The sequence below is a fragment of the Gallinula chloropus genome (assembly GCF_964237585.1).
Source record: "Gallinula chloropus genome assembly, chromosome: 11".
In the NCBI taxonomy this organism is placed as follows: Eukaryota; Metazoa; Chordata; class Aves; order Gruiformes; family Rallidae; genus Gallinula; species Gallinula chloropus.
In genome coordinates, this window is record NC_140096.1 from 11418644 (window position 1) to 11446618 (window position 27975).

Sequence of the window (27975 nt, forward strand, 5' to 3'; positions counted from 1 at the left end):
TTAGAGGAACAAGTGGTCTAAACCCAGACAGGATTGCAACACCCAACCCAGCCCCCTTGAGCCTGTCCGGAGACAGGAGCTGTTCCCCGTACAGACAGGCGTGATTCAGGAAGTTACTCTTAGGTTTATTTCATAGTTATGCAGCCTACAGCTTTCCTTCACCATTACCCAGTCTACGATAGATTATTATTTGTGCATAGAATACATGTCTGCAGAAACAAGGCAAAGCAAGAACCCGTCGCTGATGAAGAGCCAGCACCTTTGGTTGCACAGGTTAAAGTTTCCCCTCTGATTCTCTGCCCAGTGTTGCTTAGACAACTGCTTGCTTAATTATAACACCAAATTGTTTTGAGAGAATCTCTGCAGTCGGTCCTGTGAGGAGCAAAAACTGTAACAGGGACGTTGGTCTGATACTAGAATTCAGTTTCATATATCAAAATACACCACAGGCTTGAAATTTTCAAGCACAGCAACTCACTACTTACAGCTTGTTTTGGGGCTCGAGAAAGTTCAGCTGAGGTCAGTGCCAGTCTTTAGAATTAGCATTTGCCCCATCACTTCCCTGAACTAGGTGACTATTCAGTAGCTAGGCTGGAGAAGGGGCATGTCCAGAGAAGGTTCTTTTCCTTTGTGTTTTATCTTCCCCTAGAGAGGCAGATATACAGCAAGTGGGTTTTAGTGGGGTGTTTTTAAAGTCCCTTGGGAAGGTTGTTCCTGGGGTTTGCTCCATCTCCAATAGGCAGCAGATAAATGGCGATTGGTGACGACTGAAACAGGCAGTTGTTGTGTGGGACTGACTGACGCTGTGCTGCTGAGGTGGAAGGAGATGGGGCAGAACACAGCTACTAGTGCAAATAGAAGGGTTCAGATTTCTTCTGTTTCTCTCTCAGATTGGTTCAGGCCTGGCTGAAGAGCAGAGGGAAAGTGGTGCCAAGAGAAGCTGAAGTCCACAAACGCCCAGCGTGCCGCTTCTGAGTGAAAACTGAGTGCATCAAAAGGTACAAGTACTAACATCTGTACACAGCTGTTGGTGACAGACGATGGACACGGGTAACCGGGTGAGGCAGTGTTTTCCATCATCTTCATGCTCCCGTGCCCTTAGTGTGCTCCCCAGCCCTTCCTGCTCTCAGAATGAACCTTTTTCAGATGCAAAGTAGCAGAAAGTAAAGCAGTTTTGGTTGATGTGAACTCCTCTGAGCCACTCTGATGGCTTAGGGATGTCTTTCATTCCTGGAAGAAACAAGCAGCTTGTTAGAAAATACAGACTTATTTCTGTACATGAAACAAAACTGCCTGACACATAAAGCACGTCTGATTTAATTATATGCTTATTTTCTCTAATAGTCTGACTTTCACAGTGACTGAGGTGGCTAGTGAGCTCCCTCCTCCTTCACAAACACACACGGCCTGTCAGTGCTCATGGCAGCAAGTCCTGCCGAGGTCCAAGTCATATCACTAAGCTGTAAATGGTGCTGTCAGCACTGCCCTGGTTCCTGTCTCCAGTAAATGCAGCACCCAGGAAAAGAACTTGTTTCATACTCGGGCACACCACCAAGAACAGGAAGTTACCTGCAATGCTGTAGGTAATGCAGAGTTTCTTCCCTTGAAGAGCTCTCTAGTATAACCCAGGATCAGTATTACAACATTTAAGTACTTTCACTCATCTATCTCAAAGGACTGAGTGGGATAAATAATCATTGCTTGAAGACAGGACCATTAGAACCTGTGGCTGGACACCCCTTGGCATCACCATTCAGCTTTGAGCGCCGCAGGGACAGGGATCTGGCTGACCATATGGAAATGCAGCCAAATTGCTCCTGGAGCTTGCCAGCTGGATTTGTACCTTGCAGCACAGGAACTTCATTTCAGCTGAAACCTGCACTAGTGATTGACAGACACTTTGGGAACTTAACATACAGACAGGTCTCATGTGGTTAATGATACCAATCTCTTCATCCACAGAGTACACTCATCTTCCCAGTTTATATAATGGAAAATGTGAGCAACTTCTCAAGAAAGGGAGGAAAAAAGGAGCGTGGTTGGGGTGGCTTTACTACTCCTTTGCTACTGTTTGGTTCCTTGGCATTTCACTAGGATGCCACGCAACTAGATGAGTTTGAGAGGTCAGTAATAAAACTCCGCTGTTTGCCAGTTATCTCTGCCTCTTATTTTTATAATCCTACTCCAGATAACACACCCTTCTAGAACATGCCAGAAGTTTTACCCCTTGTATACTCAGGCTGCTCACAGAACTGTCTTTCTCTTGGTCACGTCTCCCCACAGAGCTGCTCTCGGAACTTGTTTGCGCTGCTCTGCTGTACTCTGGCAGATTCCTCAGCGTCTACTGGTCAGAAGTCCTGGCTGGGGACAGCCATGTTGACCTCTCTCAAGCCTCATTTACTGTGTAGTCAGACCTGGCACGGTGACCTTGTGCCCTGTAACAAACAGCTTCTGCCATCCCATTTCCTGCTTTGAGTCACTCCATAAAACATCACCACTCCTCTGCATGTCCCCAGCTAGTCCCTGCCCTGTCTCAGCGTAAGCATAGGGACACGGTGGTTGGTGTGTCTCAGTAATGGCTTGGAGTCACGATCCAGAGGACTCCTGCCCACCCACAACACTCCTTTGCCTGAGAGCACAGCACGGCTGGAGTTCCCAGCGTGGCTTCTGGAGCCACACCACTTCTTTTGTTCAAGGTAATGACATGCTGGAGAAAACAACAAAAGGTTCTTCTGTTTCCAGTGTGGCTTCCTTTCTGAGGTGGGTGGTGGCTAATGCCTTCTTTGAAGTAAATACTCAGGAATTTGAGACTGAACAGTCAATCTCTAGGTCAACTTACATTTTTCCAGATCTCCCCAGTCCTCTCAATGACAATGGTCTGTGATTTATTGACAGGTGATGTAACCTTGTAGTCATCAGACAGGAGACCCAGAATGGGGTACTGATTCCTGTACCTGTAGAGAGTTGGAAACCTGTAAACAAACCTGTGTTGTGCATCCTTGTCACTCTGATCCCCGCTCCTGTTAATCCCCAAAGCTTTTCACACCCAGTGGCACTTTAACTGCCAGCACCTGGCTCAGGATCAAACCCTCCCTGCTTAGGAAAACCCACCACCCCACTCTCCCCTCTAAGCTGAACCAGCAGTATCAAGGTGTTTTCAGGAGACAAGAGCTTGGTTACTAGAGGCTGTACAGTGGGAAAGCAAAAGGTTGTATTTTTAACAAGGGTGAATGACAACATTACTTTTTAGTGATGATGGCTGTTACACCAGGGGACTGACTGCCTGACAGTTTCTCGTGCTTCAATCGGAAGAGGTCCTGAGGAAACCGAACAAACAGTGCAGGAAACGTTACTTCACATATTAGTTCTCTAAAGGCACAAGAAGGCAGCTGCAGAAATTGCTCTCAAGGAGCAGTCTGCAAAGCCTGTCCTAAAAGACAGGCAGCGGAACAGCACCCAGTCCTGACCCTGACAGCCCACACAGAAAAGCACAACCAGCTCCTCCTTAAGCCTCCACTTCTGTGAGATGGAAACATAAATAAAAGACTTTGTAGACAAAAAGCACTTGTAACATTTTACCTCTTGCTGTTGTTTAATAAAAGCTTCTTTCTCCTCCAACATGGATGTCAGTTCATGCAGCCTTATTTGCAAGTCACTGTTACTTCCTTCTCTCCTGGATATGTCCTGCTGGAATTGGCATAACTGGGACTGCAAAAGAGACATTACAGCAGTTGGTTCAGTGTCAGTGCTCCTCTAGTGACCTTGCATTGTCTGTCTAGGGCTCTGGATGTACTCTGTAAAATTTAATTATGAACCGTAAGACTCAACCAAATGAGTGCAACTTAAACTGTGCTATAGACAGAGACACAGACACAGACAGAACTCAATGATTTTCAAGTAAAAAAAAATCATCCTTAGTATCTTCATATAGTAACAGCAGAACCAAGAGACATGTAAGCAGCACCTACAGGAGCTCTTCCCTGTTCCTTAAAGAAGCAGCTGTGTGTTTGCCTGCAGTCATACAGGGTGAGGAACACAGACACCAAGTTCATAAACTCACCCTGAGATTGCGGATCTCACGATCTTTATCCTCTCTCAAGTTATTGATCATCTCTACGTAACGGCTGGAGAGCTCATCTGTGGTGGTCTGTAGTGTGGGATTACAGCAGCTCTAGAGAAAGCAAAGGGGGTTTTATTTGAAAACGAGTTTGCAATGTTATTTTTAATACGATTGCATCTGTATCTGTGAGTAACAGCAGCAATGAGCAGAAACCAGTACCTGTAGCCTGAGGTTCTGGATCTCTTGCTCCAAGGCACGCTTAGAGTACTCCAGTTCCTTGAGCTGACAATCCTTCTCTCCCTCGCTGAGCCGAAGGGAGAGGAGCTGTTCTTCCAGAGAGCGGCACTTGGCAGTACTGTCTCGAAGCCCTTGCTGGAAAGCAGAGAAGTGGACTGAACAGGCCACATTCCTTATGGCAGTAAGAGGATCACTCATACACAGGTGTATCCCAGTTTTGGCTGGCTGCAGTTACACTGATTTTTTAGCTTTACCTGCTGCTGCCGGTTATTCTCTCTCAGAGAAGCCAGCATCATTTCGTATTCTTTTACTTGAGCCTCTTTAAAAGCCAAATCCTTCTTCAGACAGACACTGTCGGTTTCTAACTTCTGTAAGACAAAAGGGTTTGGGGCCATAGCTGTGATTACTGAGTAAACTTCTCCCACACGCAAAGCGCAACATCCTGATCAATCAGCAAGTGATGCATATAACAGAAAATAACCCATTTTCCCAGTTCCAGGCACAGCACCAGCCAAGAGGCGCTTGTGTGTGCCTTGGCTGTGCCAACGTTCACACAGCTCCACACAGCTACCCCAAGGTAGGTGCACGGGCCACACAGCGCTTCAAATCTCATTTCACTCGGCAGTCTTGCCCTCCTCAGAGTACTGGGGTGTTCAGGCTTCAGCAGATTGAACGCTTGAAACCCACTGCTAGAGACAAACTGAACTTCATCCACTACACAAGTCCCACGAGCCCGTTCACTGTCCAGCTCTTTGCAGCACAGGAACTACAGCCTGGGCTTCTCAAATTTAAACTGCATCACAGTGGCCTCCCCCCAACCAGGCCGTGGGGCCGACTTACCCCCAGGTCATCCTGCAGGTGGCAAAGCTCCTCACGCAGGTTCTTAAAAGTGGACAGGACGAGTCTCAAGGATTTGTCTGAGGTCACTCTCATCTGGGAGGGGAAGAGATGGATACATACAGTGATTAGTTAGTGCACTTTGTTCGCTGCACAGCGGGCAGTGCGCAGAACAAACTGCTGTATGGCTGGAAATAACTGACTGACTCTTGGAGCTACTCATTGTTCTTTGAAGTGCCCAGGGTTTCTGCAGGGAAACACAGTTTCATGCCCTTTATTCTGCACACAGCAATCTTTTTATATTGTTGCCTTGTAACACAGGGTGGCTTTTTAAATGGAAGGGAGGAGAGGGGAAAAAAAGAGCTGCATTTGTACACCAATAAAGGGACAAATAAACATGTTCATATCACTTGAGTGTTCAGAGCTTTGGGACTTACTTACACTGATTTAAAGAAGTAACTACCTGCTCTGCTGAAGAACTCAGAGGAGCAAGCCATCACCTTTGAGATCTGGCAAAAATCACTTTCAGCTCAAGGGCAAGATAATTTAATTAAAACTTTTAAAAAATTTAAATAAAAAAACCTGCTGTACAACCAACACCTACCTTCCAAAGGAAAAAGGTCCCATAGACTAAATAAGTGAGTGGCTGAAAAAAGAAAGGCAGGAGTGCCCAACAGCCCAGCACTGTTCTTTGTCTTTGTGTGTAGGTTAACAGCTGTGGATTGATTCATGGTAAAACACAAATTGTTGCGTTTCTAATACTTGAATGAAGAAAAATAGATTTTTGAAAGGTCAAAGTAACTCCTCAATTTCTGACTCATCTGGAAGGGCTGGATAGTCTGCAGATGTACTTTGTACTGTCTGGGTGACACTGTAATCCTCCCGTAATTCTCTTCCTCTGATCCTGTCCCTTTATTTGCTGATCACTGAAGATGCAGAAGGCTTCAACATCTCCATGAATACAGCGATTAGCCCTTGCTGTATTTTTAACACCACTGGTGCTATGATGTGACTGAGGTGTAAAAGTAGTTTAATAATTCACCTGTTTGGTTGGGTTTTAATTAAAGTGGGAGTTTCAGTTTTGGCTTAAGTTTTGCTAGTTTTATTGGGAAATACACTATGGGGGTAGATTGAAAAAAGGAATTAAGTCAAAAATGCAAATAAAGCTCCACTCAGCAAGTCCTTAGTGCTGGAGGTTGCTGAATTCCTTAGGTGCCATGTACCTACTGTGCCAGTGAAAACTCTCTGTGCTTCTAGACTTGAGGCTCTGGGCATACCCAGCATGGGCTTCATCTGAGCAGTCAGCTCAGAATCCCCCTCTGATTGAAAAAACATCACACCCCCAAAGTCTGAGAGGCCTCAGTGGTCTGTACATACAAAGTCCCTGGTACGTGTAAGCCAGTTTCTACTGTTGCAAGTTACTTTAGGCTTACACACACCCTTCCACCCCACTCACATACCTGGAGGAGGTAACGAATCTGCTGCTTCGTTGCTTCAGACAGTCCTTTAGGAATTAAATCTTCAATATCTTCAGTCTAAGCAAAGAAGGGAGGAAAGGGGAGACATCTTAAGAATTCTGCCTGGTAGATCACGATGTAGTTTCTTCATTAATTACATGGCTCTACTATGAAAAACATGTTTAGTACCAGGCAAATAAGAGTGAAAATAGATCAAAGTGTATCCAGAAGATTTCCAAAGTCTGTCTATGTGTGGTGTATAAAAACTGAGATGCAGTGATATATGAAGAATATATTCAAATCATTAACATCTATTTTAGAAGCAGTATTCAAAACCATCCTCTCACAGGAAAATAACAGCTGATGCTGAAACACAACTTCTGGCAGTTTACAATACGAGCAAATCTCATGTTTCTAAACAAAGAGCAGACTGTCAATAAACTAAAGATGACCAGTGCATCACAGGAGACACTGCCAGTGATTTAGTGGCATTGCTTCGTGTAATTTAATCCCAGGGAAGTACTTCTGCCATAGACACAATGCCTTTAAAAATACCAGAGGTGCCGATGATGCTGTCACAGCCCAGTTCTCAAAAGCCAGCTTTCTGTAGGTGCAGGAGGTCTGCTCTGTCCCCCTGCATCCCTGTCACTTCTGCAGGAGCAGCTGAACAGTTTTACTGGCAGAGTGACCAATCCTTGACAAGAGACACAGTGACAGTCCAGGTAGCTCAGTGTGCTGGCTTCCCAACAGGAAAGGCTTTCAAAATTTGACTCTCCTGCTGGAATCATGCAAATGAGTAAAGCTCCTTTCAGTGCTACCACATTTGCAAACACACACCCAGCAGGAGGTTTCAGGCTCTAAATGTTATTACCAACCAAGAATCATTAACTGACACACACCATTTACACTGGCTTGGCTTAGTTTACCTGAAGATCCACACTACTGTTACCAACACAAAGTATCAGGGAACAGCTTGCTGACAGCTTGCCTGATGCTTACCTGACATGTGAATTCAATGTCATGGTTCCTGTAAAACACAAAATTCAAGTGATACGTTAACTGAAACCTTGTCCAGAGATTTTAAGAACTCTTGCCCACATTCACAGCTATGAGAAGATTATCTTTTAAATACGGAGCAAGGAAGGTTCTTTATCAGATCAGATTGGTGTAGAAATACCAGAGGAGAGTGGAATACAAATAGCAGTTAAATACAGTTAACCCAGGCTAACCATCGCTGTTTCTTTGCGCAGTCACCCCAATTATGTTCAGCAACCCAATTACATTCTAATTGCCTGGGTGATGGTACGCCCAGAACTATGCTGAAAGTGAAGTGTTCACTTCGCACTGTCAGGTTTTTTGTGATGCTTAAATTCCACCTTTCCTCTGCTATGGGACCACTTTCTGTATTTCAGTGACCTTGGAAAAACCCAGAGGAGACTGACACCCTGTAGGGCTGGGCAGAGCACACGCCTGACCTCCCTTTGCACATACATACTGAGCTTTATGCCTTGTGATGGGTGTCTTTTAATCCAAGACATAATGTAACACCGTGACAGAACAAAGGAAATGGCAGCTTGGACATTTGGGTCGCTTCATTCTTCAGACTTGTACCATTAAATGTATGTCAGAGCACACTGTACGTGTCCTTGTTTGCTCTGTGTGCAATCAGGCACGGGATATGTAATTCTTCCTCTCTATACGTCTAAATAATTTGAAAAAGCATCAAAATTCAAGAAATTTACTTGGCTTACAGCATTTCTATGTCCTCAGCTACTCAGCAAGTTAGATTCATGTGTGAAATACACAGTCAGTTCTTGCTGCTGGAAGAAAAATACCCAACAATACTGTCCTCTGAACTGTGCACTGCTAGGGTATCTGGAACACTGAAACAGCAGGATGGACAGAATGCCAGTACCTTCCTCCTATCTTCTCCACGTGCTGAAGCAAACAGCTGTACAAGTCGTTGGTCTTGCGACTGAGCTCAGCAAGGAGCTCACCGAAGTAGCGGCAGTCCAGCTGGTCATTGTTCTCCTGAGAGCAGCTCACCTAGCAGAAGATGTGCAGGAAGATCAGTTCCCTTATCTGGGATGGAAGCTGAACATGACGAGTCTACAAGTACGATGGATTTGGGTTTTTTTACTCGTACTAATTTGCAATGTGTTTATGCTGTTCTTTTCCTTGGTGCTGAGTCTTCATGTTTTGGTAAACTACAGAAATTAATCACTTCGTTTGGCCACCTCTATCAAATAGGTGCATAGGAAGGACTATGACACTCTCCCCCACCTGCAGCTGAAGTCACAGTTACACATCTAGCAAGCCTCCTGCAGCCCTTAAGCACCCAGAGCTTGCAACCTATTGTAAAACGAAGGGCAAAGGAAGCTAGTTTTGCTTCCTGTGAATCTATGTCAAATTGACATATATGTGAAGTCCTTATTGATCATTTCAGACAGAAGGCAATTGATGTGTGTCCAGTTTATAAAGTCAGGCAGCTTTTCTCCAAAACTAGAGGGTTAAGCTTGATGTTATTAGTCTTTGTTGGACAAAGACTGACAGCTGAAGCCTGACTCAACTGTTGGTTAACACTCCCAGCTCAAGGACTAAAAAACCACAAGCCAACAAGACTTAACACATTTAAACAACCACAGAATGATTATCAGTCAGTACAGTTAACTACAAGTCTATGCCAAGAAGAAACAGGATACAACACCTAGAACAGCTGTTTTAGGAATTTTTTCCCCCTTTCAGAGCGTGTGACAGTCTTGGACAGCCCTAGACAATGTCTGCAATCACAGCAGTTACCTGCAACAGACACATAGACTCTGCTGTTCACTTACATGGGGCGTATGCTTAATGACCCTACTGTATACCTGTATCTATGTATCTGGAAAGTTCTATACTCTGCACACAAGACAACACTACACTGTGAATAGTAAAACATGAGGTTCTTACCGGTTCGCAGGTCTGAACCGTTACCCTCCTCACTGTATTTCCTCGGCAGTCGTCGCTCACAGAGATTGGAATTACTTCACAGGGGCTACTGGTCTGTGTCTGCTGGCACTGGACAGTGACTTGGGGCTGCTCAGAGTGCTGGCACTGATCCACGAGCTGGGGACTCAGGCAGCGCTGGGAGAACTGGTACTGCTTTTCCTAGGAACAAGGATGAACTTTTTCCAGCTGCTGGACACATCATAACGGGGTGGAAGCTCAGCACAAGTACAGAGCGGAATGAAACACGGGTTTGCATGGAAATCATAGAATCATAGAATTGTAGGGGTTGGAAGGGACCTCAAGAGATCATCGGGTCCAACCCTCCTGCCATAGCAGCTCCCTAGGACATATCACTCAGATAGGCATCCAGACGGGTCTGGAATATCTCCAGAGATGGAGACTCCACCACCTCCCTGGGCAGCCTGTCCCAGGCCTCTGTCACCCTCACTGTGAAAAAGTTTTTCTGCATGTTGGTGCGGAACTTCCTGTGCTCCAACTTGCCGCCATTGCCCCTTGTCCTATCCCCACAGACCACTGAAAAGGGGCTGGCTGATTCCCCCTGCATCCCCTGCTTCAGATAATTATAAACTTTAATTAGGTCCCCCATTAGTCTTCTCTTCTCAAGGCTGAAGAGTCCCAACTTACTCAGCCTGTCCTCATAGGGAGATGTTCCAGGCCCCTAATCATCTTCGTGGCCGTTCTTTGGACTCTCTCCAGGAGATCCCTGTCCTTTTTAAACCAAGGAGCCCAGAACTGGACACAAACTCCAGGTGGGGCCTGACCAGGGCAGAGTAGAGGGGGAGGATCACCTCCTTTGACCTGCTGGCTATACTCCTCCAGATGCATCCCAGGATCCCATTGGCTCTCTTAGCCACCAGGGCACACTGCTGGCTCATGGCCAACCTGTCATCTACCAGGACCCCCAGGTCCTTCTCCACTGAGCTCTTCTCCAGCAGGTCATCCCCCAGCCTGTACTGGTTGTTCCTTCCCAGGTGCAAGACTTGACACTTGCTTTTGTTGAACTTCATCTGGTTCAATGATGACAATCTCAGATATTTCAACAATCCTCATAAAATTGCTTTTCTTCTGGACACATGTTTACCTCACATTTTCATACTTGAGGGCTGGAACCCCTCAATTTTAGCAGCTGCAAATGGAAGGCACAGAAGATACACCCTTCCTAACGGAGTTGTATGTTTCATTCCATTGTTACTCCTAACATACTCAGGCCATGGGGACCTCTACTATTCAATGTTAGACACACACATATTCCGTTTCATTAAATATTTTAGAGATGAAAGAGCTTTGGCTGAACTGAGTTTTCATTACTTAGAAAAAAACACTAGCACAGGAAATGGCTCCAGACATTTTTACTCTATTAATACTTTCAGCAGTTCCACATTCAGAGCATACAACACATAAGGGACACGTGGCTTCTTTCTGTAATCAAGATAAGTCCTATTTACCAAACCACCCACCAAAACAAGGAGCTGGTTTATGGTCCAATTGAAAAAGTTACCAATTTCAGCAAAGTTCATTGTTTCTCTAAACCCTAGCTTTTACAAGTTTACTTCAAAAAATGTAGCTGTTGCAGTCTATGTGGAAGAAGGTAAATGCTCATCCTAGGCTTTGGGTGATTCTGACTTAGCAATTCACTAGGCAATCACATTGGAAAGGTCAAACCAACATCTAATTCTGCACCAAAACTAGACCACAAAGAAATGCATGTTACTGCATGGCACAAGAGGAGCAGAGGGAGTTCCCAGTACTGACGTTCTGCCTATCTGAGGAGGCTTTACACACCATTGGCAGGTGCACCACACAGGGTGTGCTCTTCCAACAGACTTATTTCATATGAAAGAAATGCAGTTTGCAGAGTCCAGGACCACAGTGCAATGTAAACCAAAGAGCAACGTAACAGAGACTGGGAAATTCCCTTCAAAACTACACTCCTGATTTGACGTAATTCAAGGTACACCCTGAGCAACAAAAACCAGAAGTAGAGATCTGGTTTCCAGGACTCGACTCCACACCCTGTTATTCTAGGGGGAAAATATACTATTCATCATTAGCTCAAATCTTTTTGCTTTCCACTTAAGGGTGGAAAAGATTGATCCATCTGAAATCCAGATTTATCCAACCTGATTTATCCATCTGAAATCCAGAACAGAATGAAAACTTCAGTTAAACTCAAATTTGTCCTTTCATTTTGTGTAAACATTTGCATCGGTTACTCTGTTGTGGAGCTACTGCAAAAACCTGACTCTGTCAGCATTCAGACAAAGCCTGCCAATGCCAGAGATACACCAGCAGTTTTCACTGTTAGTCTGAAATAACACATTCTTAAGGAAAACACAGCAAACATTCCAACTTCTGCTCTTCTTACTTACAAAATGGTTCCCTTTACTTTGAGAATGTGCCCTGTAGCTCACCAAGGCAATTCTCAGGCTGCCAGCAGTAGTTCCCAATAAAAAAACCCCAACAGCAGCCCAGAAACATTATTTTTCTGCTGCCATCTCAGTTTTCTTTTGCAACAGATTAATATTAACAATCAACTTACTTGGTGGGGATTTAATAACTCATATTTTCTTATTGTCTTTTCATAGATGACATTGTTTCCAGGAAAGAAACTTCCCCCTCTGAGAAATGGGGACAGGGGCTCCTGTAAAACAATTTTAATAAAAACATATATGAGAAGTCCAACAGCAAATGCAGAATTAGTATAATTTTGACTAAAAACCATAACGTGAAGACACGTATACTTTGAGATAGCTCTTTAAGATATGTCTGTGTCTGTCTATTTGGAAACAAAATTACTGTCCTTCTGTCTAGATGACATTTGAAATACACACAGCAGAAACAGAGATTCATCTCCGCTAGTAATGGTCCTGAAGGACAGAGACAGAGGCTCAACTATCAAGAGGTTAAAGCCTGGCTGGCAATTCCACAGTGTTTTCATTCCCCAGTAACTTCACCTCTCACAAGCAGAGGTACGGGCCATGTGGTTTCAGAGCATTCAGCATCCCCAAGGGAGGTAGCTGAGCCCTTCACTGAATGGGTATAATTAAGGGAGGAAGAGTTACACAAGCAGAACTGCAGCACGAAAGGGATCTCCTACCTGATCAGGGTTCTCGATAATAATCCTTCGAAAAGTGCCCTGCAAAGAAGAACAGAAGCAACATTTCAGTGATTACTGCACTTCTGTCTGTAAAACCTCTTCCCACATTGACCTGAATATCATCACCAGCTATAAACACATTAAGAATCACCCAGATGTGTTTATAGCCCAGGCCTTTCCACCCCGCAGGGAATACCCCCCACACGGGGCAGCAGTACACAGTCTGCACTCAGCTTCCCTCGATCACCTCTTGGCAGGTCTGAGGGAACTAGTCTCTCTCTTCTGTAAGAGCCAACAGAACAAAACCAAACCAAAGCTGACACACTGGACCAGGTCTTCAAGGATCACACATCCCTGTTCCACAGACACTGTCTTGTCCCTACAGTCTCTCACATTACAGCTGGTGTAAATGGATGTCCATCTAAACCACTTCTCACTTCACCCAGGGAAGAAAATTTGTATTTTGCTTGAGCAGGGGAAGGAAAGGGGCAGAGGAACTGCAGCAAACCAGAGCAGGTCCCCATGCACCCAGCAGTGGCAACTCTTTCAAAGCCTGGTCACACACTCCCTAACTGACACCTATGAAGAGATGCCCACATGGAACATTTGCACATTCTTGAATGAAACATGAAATACACCCTTTGAGATTACAGCAATCTGTAGACAGCAGCAGTTTGGTTCACTTTCAGATCGATTCCTTCACTTTTTTCCCAGCACTGTCTACAAGCAATTGCAGACACTGTCTTCCATTCTGGGGACCCCCACCCATTATAACAAATTGTACACACTGCCTGACCTCTCCACATCCAATTCTTTAACAAAAATTCCCACTGATTCTAATCTAAGAACAGGTGATTTGTTAGTTTACAGCACACTGTCTATTCTGCCTCAGAGTACAAACTCTCAATTTTCATAACAAACCCTTCCTCCCCTGGGGCAGTGCTTAGGAAGTTTATATTGCTGCTGCTGGGTCTCAGAGACATCAGCTGGGTAAGAGCAGCTCTGAATTAGGTCAGGTTTCCAGCTGTGAACTGTTGCGTAAGTTTAGGAAGCCTGGAGCAGTTTTCCAGATCTTCCAAGAGTGAATCACAACAGGACAAGGAAAGAGAAATCAAAGTAGGAAAGAAACTGTTTTAGCAGCAATCACAGTAATTAAGACATTTTCTCTAAGTGCTGCAGAAAACATAGAAAGCGCCTCCTACACGTGGTGTACTTGATGTAGGTCCATCAAGGAAGGAAAGAAGGACACAAGACCGAAGAGACAATATGGAGGCCTAGAACATTCAGCCCAATTACTAAAGCATCCTGACACCTACAGATTTTGAACAAACAAGTACAACATATTTAGAAATGAATGCTCACAGGCACTTCCTCCGCCCCTGTTTCTCAGCAGGCATACCCCTGGCTCCCAGGTCATCCTCTGACCCAAGCGAGGCAGCTCCTAGCTTCACCTCGCGCTGTCCCGTGCTACAACAGTCCAAGGGCCATGGAAAAACAGCAGTTGCTCTTACTCAGAGCTTACAACCACTGTTAGGGCACATGAAAACAAGATGAGCATTGCGTATGAAATTAAGAAGATGTGTTTTCAAGTGAAAAGCTGGGCAAACCTGCCTGAACGAAATCCTGCTGCCACAGGGCTGTGGGATACCTAACTCACTGTCTGGTTTAGAGAGGATCACGTGTAAAAATATTTTAGCTAGTTACCTATGTGTTCTCAGGGATACACACTGGGAACTGAGAAGACTAAAGCATTTTAAGTTGGAACACACTTTTAAAATACTCAAAAGGCCAGTCTAGTGATATGTGAAATACAGGGAAGCTCGGAATGCTTTGCTTGGGTAAAAGGATGCTTAAAGACACCCAAACTCCTTCTACTTTCATAGAACTTCGGTAAGTTTCCCTCGCTACTTTATAAACATGGATTTGCTTTCCCTTCCTTCAGTACCAGCCAAGCAGGCTGGACTTGCCCTGACTGGGAGGGAACAGAGAAGCCATAAACCCTGCGATGATGCCAGCCCGAACTGCCCACACGCGGTTCCTTGCTCTGCCCAAGGAGATGCCATCTCCACAGCCTCTGGAGCCACATTGCCATGGAAGATGTCCTCGGGCTATTTCCAAGTTCTCTCTAGTCCGCTGTCAGGCTTCCATGCTGCAACATTTTGTAACTGGGGGAAGGAAGGGGAGAGTGGGACTTTAAACAGGAGACCCCAGTGCTGTTGTGCATTTCAGGCATGACTGTGTCTGGGATTTCTGACAACCCAATCAGTCATTCCATGTCTATGTTTATATAGATGATTTATAAAGGTGTATACTAACATTTTCATAATGACTTTTGTGAGCCTTTAGGATTTTTAAGTAAGATTTTAAAATTTTAAAATAAGCATTTCAACAAGTTTCCCTCAGCTTCAGACAAAACAGTGATTAAGGTGAGAATTTCATCAATAGGAAAACCTTTTAACCATACCCTCCTGTTAATTACAAGCAATCCAGTCATCAGAATTTATGAGCCACATTTGGCAGCTGAAGCACGGAAATGGCAGGCTATGTTTGAGGGCTGTTTCAACCACCACAGACAAATCTTACAAGCTGGTTAATACTATAGTATTTTCATAACGGGAGGCAAGAGCCATCAGTGCTTCACAGAACCGAGCACAGCCATGAAAAGCTCTAAACTCACAAGATTTCTTACATGGATAGACAACTCCTGCAACAGCGTTCTGGATTTTGCCCTCTGTACTGACACCAGCCACCCTGGGTGTGCCGGTTCATATATTGTTTCTCCATGCCCACCTGAAAGGGCTTGCAAGCGTAAGTCATACTGGCAGAGAATTTATTCAAAACAACATCCTTCATTTAGATCAAGGAGACTAGAGCAAAACTTGCTGTGAATTACTCTAGCCAAAGCTTGCTGTGGGTGGGAATAGCATTTGGCTGCTACAGCAAGGATAAAAAAGCATTAACTCTGAAAAGGAAAGAAAATTGAATCCTGAGCCACAAACCCCCACGGTCACTTGTACTATACCACACACGGGTTTCAAACCTTCCCTCCCTGCAGCTTGCTACACGGTACATAAACACACCCCCACGTGACTAAACAAGGAGGCAGCATGTATCAACAGCGATGCAGATCTTTGTTATCCTTCATCCTCCAGAAGCTCTGCAGAAGGAAACTAACCATTGCCCCGACAGCCCGGTGCTTTACCAGCAGTAAGAAGCTTGAACCACAGCTCCAGGCTGCCACTAGCTGCAAGTTCCCGTGTTGCATGCTGGGAGTCGGGGCATCACTGTGTTACTGGGTTTCTGCAGCTCAATGGGATCTGCTCAAAGGGCAACTGCATCAGCCCTTTGGAAACTTCCTATGCCATTCCCAGCACTTCTTCCTGACAACTCCCATTCAGCACCAAGTATGGAACTTCTGTCCACTCCCAGCTGACTTCCTTGTTACTGTTTTCTTCCTTAATACCTTCCTAATAATCTTTATTAGGCACCTTCCCGCTCCAGCATTAACACTACAACCCACACAAAGCCCCATTTGAACTACACCCTCTTTTGTCTTCAAAGCCTAATCCAGCACAACACTTCAGCAAGAAATTCTTTTTTGTCAGCACAACTTAATGGGTTCTGTGATTAAAACACGTTGAAAATTAAACGTACTTCATAGAGCAGCAACAGCACGGGTCTACAATAAACGGTTTGAGTACGTAGCTGATCAGAGGAAGCCTGGGACCGCAGTATCTATTCTAATGAATATTCAAGTGATTGGATGCAATTCAGGCCATCATCTACCCTAGTTAAGCAGACCCTTTATCCGGGAGGTGAGCGACCTTTGGTTACAACTGCTGCCCCACATCTTGCAGAAGAGGGGGAAACAGCTCTGATCCAGCAGGAATGTGTCTGTCACATCTAAATCAGATAAAGCTGGAGCTGAAGCAGCTCACTTCCCGGAGGTTACAGAAGCCATCCTGCAAAGCAAGGCAGCCCTTAAACTATGCAAATGGAGCTCTGAAAGGACGTCAGATTTTGTACTGGTCTTAATCCCTTTTCTTTTTCCTAGTTAAATATTTTAAAAACACGGGGAAGAAAACTAAGTAAGAGCTGAACTTGCAACAAAAGCAGATTGCTACACTGGGTGTGACATACCAATCCCACTGGTATTGATACTAATGACAGTCTGATTTAGCAGAGAAAAAATGCTTGAAGAATAAATTCTAATCTCCCTTCCCGTTTTTATCATCAAAATTGTTTTTAAGCCATTGGTTTCCAGATTTATTTTTAAGATTCAGCTAAGGTATCAGTCCCACATATTAAAATCATACTAAATTCCATCAATACCTTCAAGCTTTTCCCTGCATAGACAGCAGCGAACCTGCCAAACTGCATTGCAAAGGCTTTTAAAGCAAAGCAGAAGGACCTCTATTACTCCCTACCCGCTTATTCGCACGCCTTATTGGCATCATGGATTCAAACACACACCCCCACACCCCCTTATATTAATTTACCCGAGCAGCACCACAGAAGCAGAAGCAGTTTCCTGCACATCCCACCCCCGGGAATGGGAGCACCCAACCTGCAGAAGCTCCGGCTGCATTTTTACAGCTCCACTGACAAAACTGGTGAAAACACCCCAACAGCGTGAGGCGTTTAGAGATTCGAGTTTAAAGGGGGAAAAAAGGCAGGTTGGAGTTTCCAAACAGGAAACAAAGAGGGGATTGACCGACCTATCCACAGTCAAATGAAGAGGAGTTTAAAGGGAAATGATGTCTCTAAGTTAAAACGGGGGACTAGGGCACGGGTTGACACCGGAGCTTTCTCCCCAGCCGCCGAGGAGCCCGGCCGGCACCGGCGCGCCCGGGGAGGGAGGGCAGCGGGAAGCCGCCCGGCCGCCCTCCGGCTAGCTCATAACCACCCTCCATTAAAGATTTAATAACATGGGGCCTGGGGTACACCCGCTGCCGAAGGAGAAGCCCAGCGCGGGTCAAACGAGCCGTTCCGCTCCCGATGGCGGCGGGAGCCCCCCAGGCTGCGCCGAGCCCCTTGGGGCAGCGGCGGGACAGAGAGCGGCCCGGGCCGGCCCTCCCCGCCACAGCCCCGCGCTCCCGGGGGCCGCGCCGCGGGGCCTCACCCGCCCTGGGAAAGAAGAACGCAGGGCTTCGTCTGGGCGGCGGTTTGGGGAAGGGCCGAGCGCTGCCAGAGGCCGGGCGGCGCTCTTGCCACAGCTAACCCGACGTTTGCGAAGGAAACCCCCGGCACACGGGGGCGGGTCGCGCAGGGCTCGGCCGGGCCCACCCCCGCGGCACCCCACACCGCCCAGCCTCGGCCCTCCCCAGCGGGAACTCTGTCCCGACCCAACCGTTCACCGGTCAGGAGCGGTAGGGCACCCGCAGCCTCCCCGCCGTGCCAGGCAGCGCAAGGGCGTCTGGCTCACGACCCGGCGCCGCCTTTGCACCCGGGGCGGCCTTTGGCTTCGACACCGCCTCAGCCCGGGCGGGATCGGGGCAGCGCGGCGGGAAGAGGCGCGCGGCGGCCGGGCGGCCAGGTGCGCCGGCAGCAGGGCAAGCCCCAGCGGCAGGGCAGCCCCAGCCGGGAGGGAGGGAAAGCAGCGTCCCGGGAGCGGCGGGCAGGAGACCTGGGGGCGCTTCGCCGTTACCTGTTGCGGCGGGTCGCAGCCGGAGATGACTTGCTGGTAGCCGTGCGAGCACTCCAGCGGCGAGGCGGCCCGGGAGGAACAGGACGTGCTCACCCGCCGGCAGCCGGGGCCGTAGGTCCGCACCCGATCGTACGCCACGCCGCTTTCCTGCTGCTGGGGGGGCGCGGGGTCGACGCACGGCAGGGGACGCGGCAGCGGCTCAGGGCAGGGCGGCGGCTCCTGGCACGGCGGGGGCCGCGGCGGCGGCGGGGGCTCCGGGCAGGGCGGCGGCTCCCGGCAGGGCAGGGGCCGGGGCAGTGGCTCCGGGCAGACCGGGGGCCGCCGACAGACGGGGAGCGTGCTGTAGTGCTGCTGGCGGCGGTAGTAGTGGTGCTGCTGCTGGTGCTGCTGCTGGAGGTGCGGGGGCAGCGTGAGGGGCTGCAGCTGCTGCTGGCCCCCGTACATCCCGGCCGCGCTCGGAGAACGCCGGCTCCAGGGGCAGCGGCGCGGCAAATGCAGGCGGGAGCCGGGGCAGGGCGGTGATTAGTACCTGCGAGAGAGCCGCGCCTAGGGCAGGACACACCTTCGGGTGGCAGAGCCCCGCGGCCGCCCTCCCCCTCTTCGGGCAGGCGGCCAGCCGGCACCGGGCCCGCCGCTACCAGCGCGCAGGGGCGGCCGGCACCAGGGGGGGGCAGCCGGGGCCACCTTCTGCCTCCCCGGGGCGGGCGCGGCGGCAGCGCGGGGGGTCGCCGCAGACGTCCCGGGCTTGTTTTCCAGCTCAGTCACCTTCCTCTCCCGCCGTGGCGAAGAACTTTTTCCAGTAGCAGGTACGGCCCCTAGTTCAGGGCTTCTGCCACTGCACCGTACGGAGACCTCGCTAATGGCAAAAGCAGAGAAAAAGCACCATCAGTCACCCAGTTTAATAAAGCCCTTCCCTGTTGGTCTGCTCACAACGTGCGTAGGGGGAGCGTACATACATAGTTATCCACTGCCCCATTAAATTACTCAAATTCTTTTCGCAGGAGGTGATGAACTTTCTGCAGAGCACTTGGCATCTGCAGGAGCCATTGCCTGCCCCTCGGTGAAACGGTTCTCTGGGAAAATACATACATTTTCTAACCGCAGGCATTCCTGCACGGCCCAGGACAGGCTGGGTTGGTCATTGCTGATGGCCCTTATCTAGAAAGGATGGAGTATTACTTACCGACCATGTCATGCTGCGAGAGGAATGTGAATTCCAGTTAGTTTCTCAATCCAGCATATTTTGGTTTGGGTTCCTTTGCTTATGTCAGGCAAGCCCTAACTCAGAGCTTAACTTTGTTCTGCAAGGTAATGGTGCAATAACATAATTGTACAATCTTGTGTAATAAATACTACTCAATAATAAACCTTAGATTCTTTATTTTGTCAGTTTGTTTCCCCTATTTGCTTACTGTGCTTTCGGGTCACACAGTACAGTCAGAACAAGAAAGCACTCACAGAATCTGTGCAACAGGCAGTTGGGAAACTATGAACTTCAGGATGAGGTCCTACAACAATTCAGTGTTTTAAGGTATTGTGACATATGGAGGCATATCAAATATAGAGGCATTAAACCCAATCAGACACACAGTTTCCATATCCATGTATATAAAGGCATTTGAGCTAAGTTCTATCCCACTGCTTTCAGAAGAACCAGATGCATTCCTCATTATTGGCTAACCAGCTTGGAAAAGCTATCCATGGCTTCTCACAAACCAGTTAAAAACAGCAGCAAAATCTGGTTACAAGAGCCCAGTTTTTATACAAACCATAAGAAATTGTTACGTACTTCAGTAGGAAAGGACAGAAACTCCTCGGGGAGGAAGAGAGCTGTAATTGAAAACATTGGTTAGCCAGCTCAAGAATCTTCGCAGCGTGCAGCATGCTGCCCTGTTTAATAAAGAGAGTGTCTTGAAAGCTTTTCACAAGGGTCAGCAGAAAGCAAGCCCAAAGTCATCCTATTGTAATGGAAATACAAAATAACTTCCGGAAAACTTTGTAGATGTGGTGGGGATTATTGGAGTCATAAATAATAGCAGGCGGTAATATATGCACGATGATCTGTACCAGTTAATGAAAAGAGCCTCAAACAAAGCCTCTGAATTTTAATGTGACCAAAGTTTTATATACATCTAAAACCAAGGGCGCTGCTGCATTCTGTGTCCCCAGTATGAGTCCTGCTGTGGCTAGGAGGTACAGAACTCTATTTTGATATAAAATAGGAGAGAAAAATGCTCACTTTGGAAGGCCACTACAAGAAATACATTCTGGTGTCTGCACTTAAATCATTTAAATTCTGTGTCATATGGGGCTGGGAAGCTGTCTGAAGGGGGTGAGGAAGAGAGGGTTAAGGAGCCAGCAAGCTGGCAGGCAGCTGCACCCCATAAGCAGCTTGATGAGGCAGAGATAAAAATCTGCTTTCAGCTGAAAGGAAAGCTTTACAGAGATTGAAGGGGAAGTCAGAACCCGCCATAAGTAGAGGCTGTGGTTTTCTGATCTTCCCTTTGAAGGAAGAGCTGCCATGCACTGAGGTTTGGTGGAAGGTGCCTGTCTGCAGACACCGATGCAGATAGCCCAGCGCAGCCACTTTGTTCCCATTAACCTCCTAACCCTGGGCTACCTGGAGCAGACAGTGCTGATAGTGGGATAACACGGGCAGGGGGAGGAATCTGCACAAGACTCCTCATTCCAGGTGGCTGGGACAGCCTGGCTACCAGCTCCGCTCTTGTGTAACCACCAAAAGCTCAACACCAGGAGTTGCCTGTAAGCATGAAGAGAGGTACTTTCAGACGAGATGGCAAGCCTCTAGAGCTTGCTATTTAAATCACAAATAGATCATTGTATTTTAAGACAACTAGCTCTGTTAATTCAGAAGATGTATGTTTGTAGCAAATTTTACTCTGCAATAGTCACAGCCTATTTTACACAAGTCAGGTTTCATGATCTTGCCTTTTATGAAACTGCCTGTAAGAGCAAACCAGTGTCTGATTTGAGCTTCTTAGTGAATTTTTTTTTTCAAAGCCTTTGCTTCTCAACTGCTTTTTTGCCCTTAATTCTGTATGGATACATATGCAATATTTGCCATCATGCAGAACACAGTGTAACACTTTACTGGAAGCAGAGAGGCAGAATGAATTGGACAGAAGATGAAACCAGACGTTGCTTATAATGTGAATATATAATGATGGAGAAGTGACAGGTCAGGGAGAGGGGGAAGAATATAAAATGTATCTAAGCAGCGAGGTTTAATCTACTCTTCTGCAGACATGGGTAGCAGCCTGACACCTGGATAAACAGAAAATTTGATGTTTGACTGCAACCTGGTATACTGTGTAATAAATCAGCGCTCATGTGGTTTAGAGTATCTTGTCCTCTAATTCCTCATTCTTTCATTAAACAACTACAGATGCTCTGCATACAGAAACCTGTGAAACATCAGGATCTCAGATCTACAGATCTCCCAGGTACATTCCTAAAACGTGCTGGAGTAGAGGGGATTACAGAGGATCCCCTAGGAGACAGGCAGGGAAGGGGAGATAACAAACCAGACAACAGAGCTAAGGTCTGGTGGGAAAACCTAGCTAGTGTAGAGGAACCACTGGCTCTGTGGCAGCTGGAGCCCCATCTGCCACATTTCCATGGTGATTTCAGCACAGAGAATACTGAGAGAGGACAGCAGGTTATTCTCTGTCCTGCCTGCTCATCTGTGTCTTTGCAGTCACAACATGCTCTGCTTCCCACATGGAAAAAACCCACAACACCCACCTCTTAGGAAACACCTTGATACTGGTTTAAGACAGCACTAGTTGCCTATTTGTATTTTAATTAAAAAGATAACAGCAACTATACCAATTCAGACCAAGAGGTCATCTAGATCCCAAGCAGGAGCAGATGCTAAAGAACCATCAGTACATTCTACAAAGGGTCTGAAGAGGGCAAGCCAGTGAAACATGTCTCTCAATATTCTCCCGCTCATCAGCTATTTTCAACTCTGGGTATTTCATAAGGACAGTGTGGATTTTTCTCACCAGTAACCTCCAGGCACACACATACGGACTTGCCCAGTACACCCCCTGAATTCACATAGACTTCTTGCCCCCCAAAAGTCCTCTGGCACTTGAGCAGATCTACATTAAGAACCTCCTTTTGATTCTGACTTCTAGTTTAACAGCCCCTGGTTCTCCTGTACAGCTTCACCATTTCTCCATTAAGTCCTCTCTCTTCCAGGCTAGGAAGAAACAGCCCTATTCAATCTCTCACAGAGACATTATTCCGTACCATGGGTGATTAATGCCCCTTTCATGGCCCTTTCCCAGCTCTAATAGATCATTGCACAGTATTCCAAATGGGGAAAAATCATGGATTTATACAATGCTGCAATGATGCTGGCTTTTTGGTTCTCTATTTTCCTTACAGCTCCTAATGTTGATTTACTTTTTTTGACTGCCACTAAGCTGATGTTTTCTTGCAGTTATCTGTCATGACCACAGAATCTTGCACGAGAGCAGTAACAGGCTGCTCAGGGCCCATCATTTCATATGTTCCATTGAAATAACACTGCATACACATCCACAGTGATTTTTTTATCTGCTATATTATCTGTTTTATTTAGAAACGTATTTTAACAAGATAACTTGCAATGGATAGCTAGCAACATTGGATCTGAAATGCTTCTTAGGTCATTTCAGAATGTTAATTCTCTTCATATGATAAAGTAGTTTGGTGGTAAGAAAATTCAGCAAGCTGAAAGAGTTCAACAGAGTTTTAGGTATGTTTTAAAGACTATAATTTACTGTGCTGGTATTAAACGAATGATCAGACCATAAGATGACTGTTGCAAGTTTGAAGGAATGCTCTCATCCTGTTAATATGTGCCTGGTAATAAACTGTGATATCAGTTGAAGTTTATACACTTGAAAAAGAAAGAGAAATCCTTGGAATATACAAAAAAATCCAGACTTAAAAATCGCATCTAATGATGAATAGCTAGGATGATTTCTCATCTAAAATTGTCAAGGAAAACATGGTCCTACTTTTCCTATACCAGCAGAGGGGAAAAAAATCATCCTTGTGTTATAACAACAGCACATGGAGTGACAAAACAGAATAAAATTAGGTTTTTTTATACGGACACCATTTTTGTGATGGCTGAAGTATCTTGGGTACTGCCAAGCCAACTCAAAAGCTCAGAAGATTGTATTTCCTTTTATGAAGGGCAATAATACAGTATGGTACTTATCCTCAGGCAGAAGTCACTCATGTTCTAACCATTTCCCTGTTTGAATTGTTGAGGTTATTTAACAGTCAATTTACTTTGTTTCAGATTATTAATACTGTGCATGAGATTGGTGATCAAACAAACAGAAGACAAAACAAAACATGCTGAGCAACTTTTCTCCTATCCATGTAAGACATGCAACATGCTAAAGAGCAGCTGCCTCATTTACCAAATATTGACTGCAAATAATGACTATAAAAAATAACTTAAGAATATAACATACAGAAATTTATCCAACAGTAAGGCTTAGCACAAAATAAGTAGCAAAAGATGAAGTCTTCTGAGCACCTATCAGTGATATCTGTATTACACTGCCAGTTTTAATTTATATTTCAGAGATGCATTAAGAAAACTGATAAAGGAAAAGGGCCTGCAGTCATGTGGAACATAGTAAGGAAGAACTGATCTGGGGACCTGGATACTTTTAAGTTTCATGCCAAGGGAAGATAATCCGTTCATTATGACCAAAGAGCAGGAAATGAGTTCGATTCCAAAGCAACAATTTGCATTTCCCTCTCCTGGACAGACTGCCTAAGGAACAATGCTCTTTATTAAAGGAGATAAAGGAGCTGCAATTGTGACATACTTTCATATAAATGTCAGTACCTTGGGTTTTTAGGGAGAATAAGACAGGTGTTTTGGTGTTTGCTTTTACAGGTACATGACTAAAAATCTGTTATGGAAACAGCTGGTCTGCCTTTAAAGAAAATCTGAAACCATTAAGCAAATAACGTAGAAAACTGTTTAGGATTTGTCCAAAAAGAGATGTAAAAGCTGTATAAAACTACTAAAAGCAAGGGAATAACCTCTTAACATCTGTAAATAAAAATCTACTGTGGTTTTTATAGCCTGTTTTTCCACCCAATTACCTATCAAAAGGAAAGAATGGTTCAAGCTATACTTAATCTCCATATTATTCAAGTGCTACAAAACTTCTATGGCCAAGCATGAAGGTTAATAGGGATTTAAAATAATAACTGTAATGAATAGACAGCTCTTTGGTCAGTGTACATCATGCAGTAGAACAAAATCTCTAGTTGAGGCAGTCCGGTCACAGAAGCTGGAACCGGGACGTTAACCTGCTTCATGCTACTCTGGCCACAGAAATTCCAGCATCCAAACAGGAGAACTGAAACACAATGTCTCCACGTTGTGACCTATATATCCTCACTTTTATACCATAATATTTAAACAGGTAGAGATTATGGGCATATATCCTTCTGTCATGAAATTTATGGGGTTTTCCCCCCCCATAGTTCCTCTCCCTAGGAGCGACATAAATTTTTCTATGTTCCTATAACTCATACCTGAAATTTCAACTATTTCTGCAAGTTCAGAGTTTATGCTGTTTTGTCTTTATGTAACATGGAAAAGTTTCCAGGTTGTGGATGTGTTCAGTAAGCTTTTGATTTTGCTGAAGTAAAACGTTGTGCAGAATTTAATTTAAAAAGCAATGATCAATATGAGCCCATAAATTCTCTTTTGAGAAAGCTTACGTTTCTAATGTCTCTTTGGTAGAAAGCAGGAAACCAACTTGATAGTTGTGGTTTTTTTTTTCTCCACAGATCTGTAGCTGCTTCTCTCTGATTTCAGAAGCAAGAGCTCATGACAATCCTCCCACATCTGTTTCATCAGCTGATTAAAATGTAGATCTCCTACAAGGTAACACATTTTTGGATGATGGGCGTTCCTCTAACCAACTCATTATTAAGAGAACAACTTTATGCATGGTCAGCAACTCAGCAGCGTAAACAACATGAAACAGTTCTTTTAAATAGGACTTGAGATTTTGTTTATGAGGGCTTTCATTTGCTGCAAGGCTTTATGGCTTTTACAGCCCATTTAAGCATAAAAGTTTTTGTTATCTTTTAAAACCTTTTTTGCAGTAAAGAATGTTTAACTAGCACAACAGAGGTTTAAGATAGGAGCCCTATGTAAAGCAATGAATACTTGGTTTTCCAAACATGCTGTATGATTTGTGGTGTGTATCAGAATACACTGAAGCACAATATTTATTCCTTTTTTTTTTCCAATAATCCCACAAGACACCTGACAAGTTTTAACTTATCCTCCTTCTTCACAAAGTGAGATTCTGTTGCTGATAGGGAACCAGTTAATATCCAACTCCTTAGTTTTATAACTACGTTTTTATTTACAGTTAGAGTTGGAAAAAAGTCAAAACCAAAACATTTCAGTCAAATGTGTATTTTAATTTTAATTTCACAATTAGAAAGACTGCATTTCAAAACCACAACTGCTGGGCTCTCTGAGAAAGGTGTTTTTATTTTGACCCAGTTCCACTAATTATCTCTTCTCACACTCGCTTTGCTCGTGCCCACTGGAAACACAACAGCTTTGCCTCCCTATCTAAACTGGAATACAGGAATTAGTTATCCAAGGTAGAACTAACCCTGTGCCGTGCTGCCAGTACAACCATACTGCCCCAAGCCAGTAAAATGCACAGGAAAGCCAGTAAAAAAACAGGCTTTAGGAAGCACAGACATTAATCCTGTAGCTCTTACTTCACTATCTCACCTTTATTTATGTGAGCCTGAAAATGAAAGGTGAAAGACAAGTGAACACAGCACTCCTGACAGGAAAGGCTGGGGCTCTGTCATCCTGGGCTACCACTAGCAGATGTGTTTTGATCTCTAATTCTCTGTGAGGATCACTACCTTCAGAAGCTGAAGCATCACACTAGGCTGTCAGACTGCTTTGGCTTTAACATTGCAGGGACTGTGTGGTACACAGCAGGGTAACATATAGCTCACCGCTTTGGTACCTACTGGCACTTTGACCCAGAAGGAGTTTTCTACAATTAGACTTCACTCAATGCAACAAATCTTTCATACATTCTCTAAATTTTCTTCTGGATCACAGATTCAAAGAGGTGATACTGAAGAATGAAAAGAGCAACCTCCCCACATACCTTCTGCTAGACAACCACATTCAGCTGGGTTGTAAATGGTGCTGTAAAACAACCTATCATATGGAGGATTACCCTTTTATTATGAATTATGTTATACTTTGCACTATCCTCCCAGGTGGGTCATTACAGCACATATCCCATATATGGCTACAGAGAGTAAGAACAAAGTCCAACGAGCTTTGAGAGCTCTAAGAGTCTTGGCTTTCACTAAATGCCTTCTGTTTTCTCTTTTAAAGCAACTAAACCAATTAGCAGTTTCCTATCATCTCTGGATATTGGTTTTTCTAAGAAAGGAGCATCCTTAAGAGGGTCCCTGTTATGGGAATACTGGTGATTTACTCAGCTATATGGGTTTACATGTGCACCATACTAAAAATTCACACTGTTATTTCTATCTACACTAGCTAGTGCTTTTAGGTTTCTATCAGATTATTTACTTTTTCCTCATTTATCCACTTCACAGAGAAGTATTTAAATATTACCAGATTCTGTTTCAGCTTTCCTGCTCTGCCTTCTGCTACCTGGTTCACACATACCTGTTCTTTTACAATTATATTTATTTGGCCATTACTCTATTTGTCAGGAAGAGTCTTTCCTTGCATAACTTGTCAGGTATGCTTATAAAGAAGCATGCTTAGCCACACACACAGACACACTTGAAGAAGCCTGTGTGCGACAGGTAACATTGCTGCATTAGTTCAATTCTAAAGAAACACCGAGTTTCTTTTGCCCCATAACAGTGGCATCATACAAACCCTTCCTGCAGCATTCTCAGAAGTGAACAGCTGCTGGAGTGCATGCTGTGAAACAGAGATCCGTTCTGCCTGAAGCCCAGTTCCAGCCTTCCAGAGACAAAACTTTAAAGCCTTGATTTGTCTGCTGCATCAGCAGCATATTAACCTCATGGTAAGCTACTTGTGTCATGCCAAGAGCTGGGATGCTGGACCCTCAGTCCTTTGATACCAGCACACTGACAGTGCTGAAAGCAGCAACAAGGCGCCCAAAGGTGTGTGCACAGCCCTCAACCCCGAGGTGGATGAAGTTACCAGCAACATTTGCACTTGCATTTGGTCACTTTAGTCAGCGACCTACATGAACTGATAAAAGGCTCTCGGAATAGTTTTCAACACAACCGTTTCCCTACATTCTATTGCTGTTAGACCAGGGAACAAACCAGAAGCTTCAGTCATAAACAGGTACAGGCTTTAAAGCAAATTTAAAAAGTCTTAAAAACCTTAAAGGTAAAAGATACTGGTTTAGGACTACCCCGTTTTCATAAAATCTTAAAGACAACATGAGGTATTTTGTAGCACCCACAATGAGAACAATTCTTACTTGAGAGCTTACTGAAGGTAAACAACTTGAGAAATCCTTACTTCCTTTGCGAGTCACTTGTCTTCCATGCTAGTTTATACCATCTGAAA

At 45.2% G+C, this 27975-nt stretch overlaps 1 protein-coding gene across 1 annotated transcript; it reads right to left on the reverse strand.

Annotated features, from left to right (window-relative positions):
• Window positions 1–2569: 2569 nt before the first annotated feature.
• Window positions 2570–18788, reverse strand: POF1B (POF1B actin binding protein; the record flags this gene model as incomplete). The annotated part of the gene is made up of 15 exons (XM_084268981.1): window positions 2570–2707; window positions 2840–2954; window positions 3244–3317; window positions 3580–3708; window positions 4061–4171; window positions 4280–4432; window positions 4552–4665; window positions 5138–5230; window positions 6595–6669; window positions 7591–7618; window positions 8507–8637; window positions 9541–9738; window positions 12140–12241; window positions 12698–12736; window positions 18345–18788. The coding sequence occupies 15 exons, from the start codon at window positions 18786–18788 to the stop codon at window positions 2570–2572; spliced, it is 1944 nt and encodes a 647-aa protein (XP_084125107.1).
• Between the last annotated feature and the right edge of the window lie 9187 nt (window positions 18789–27975).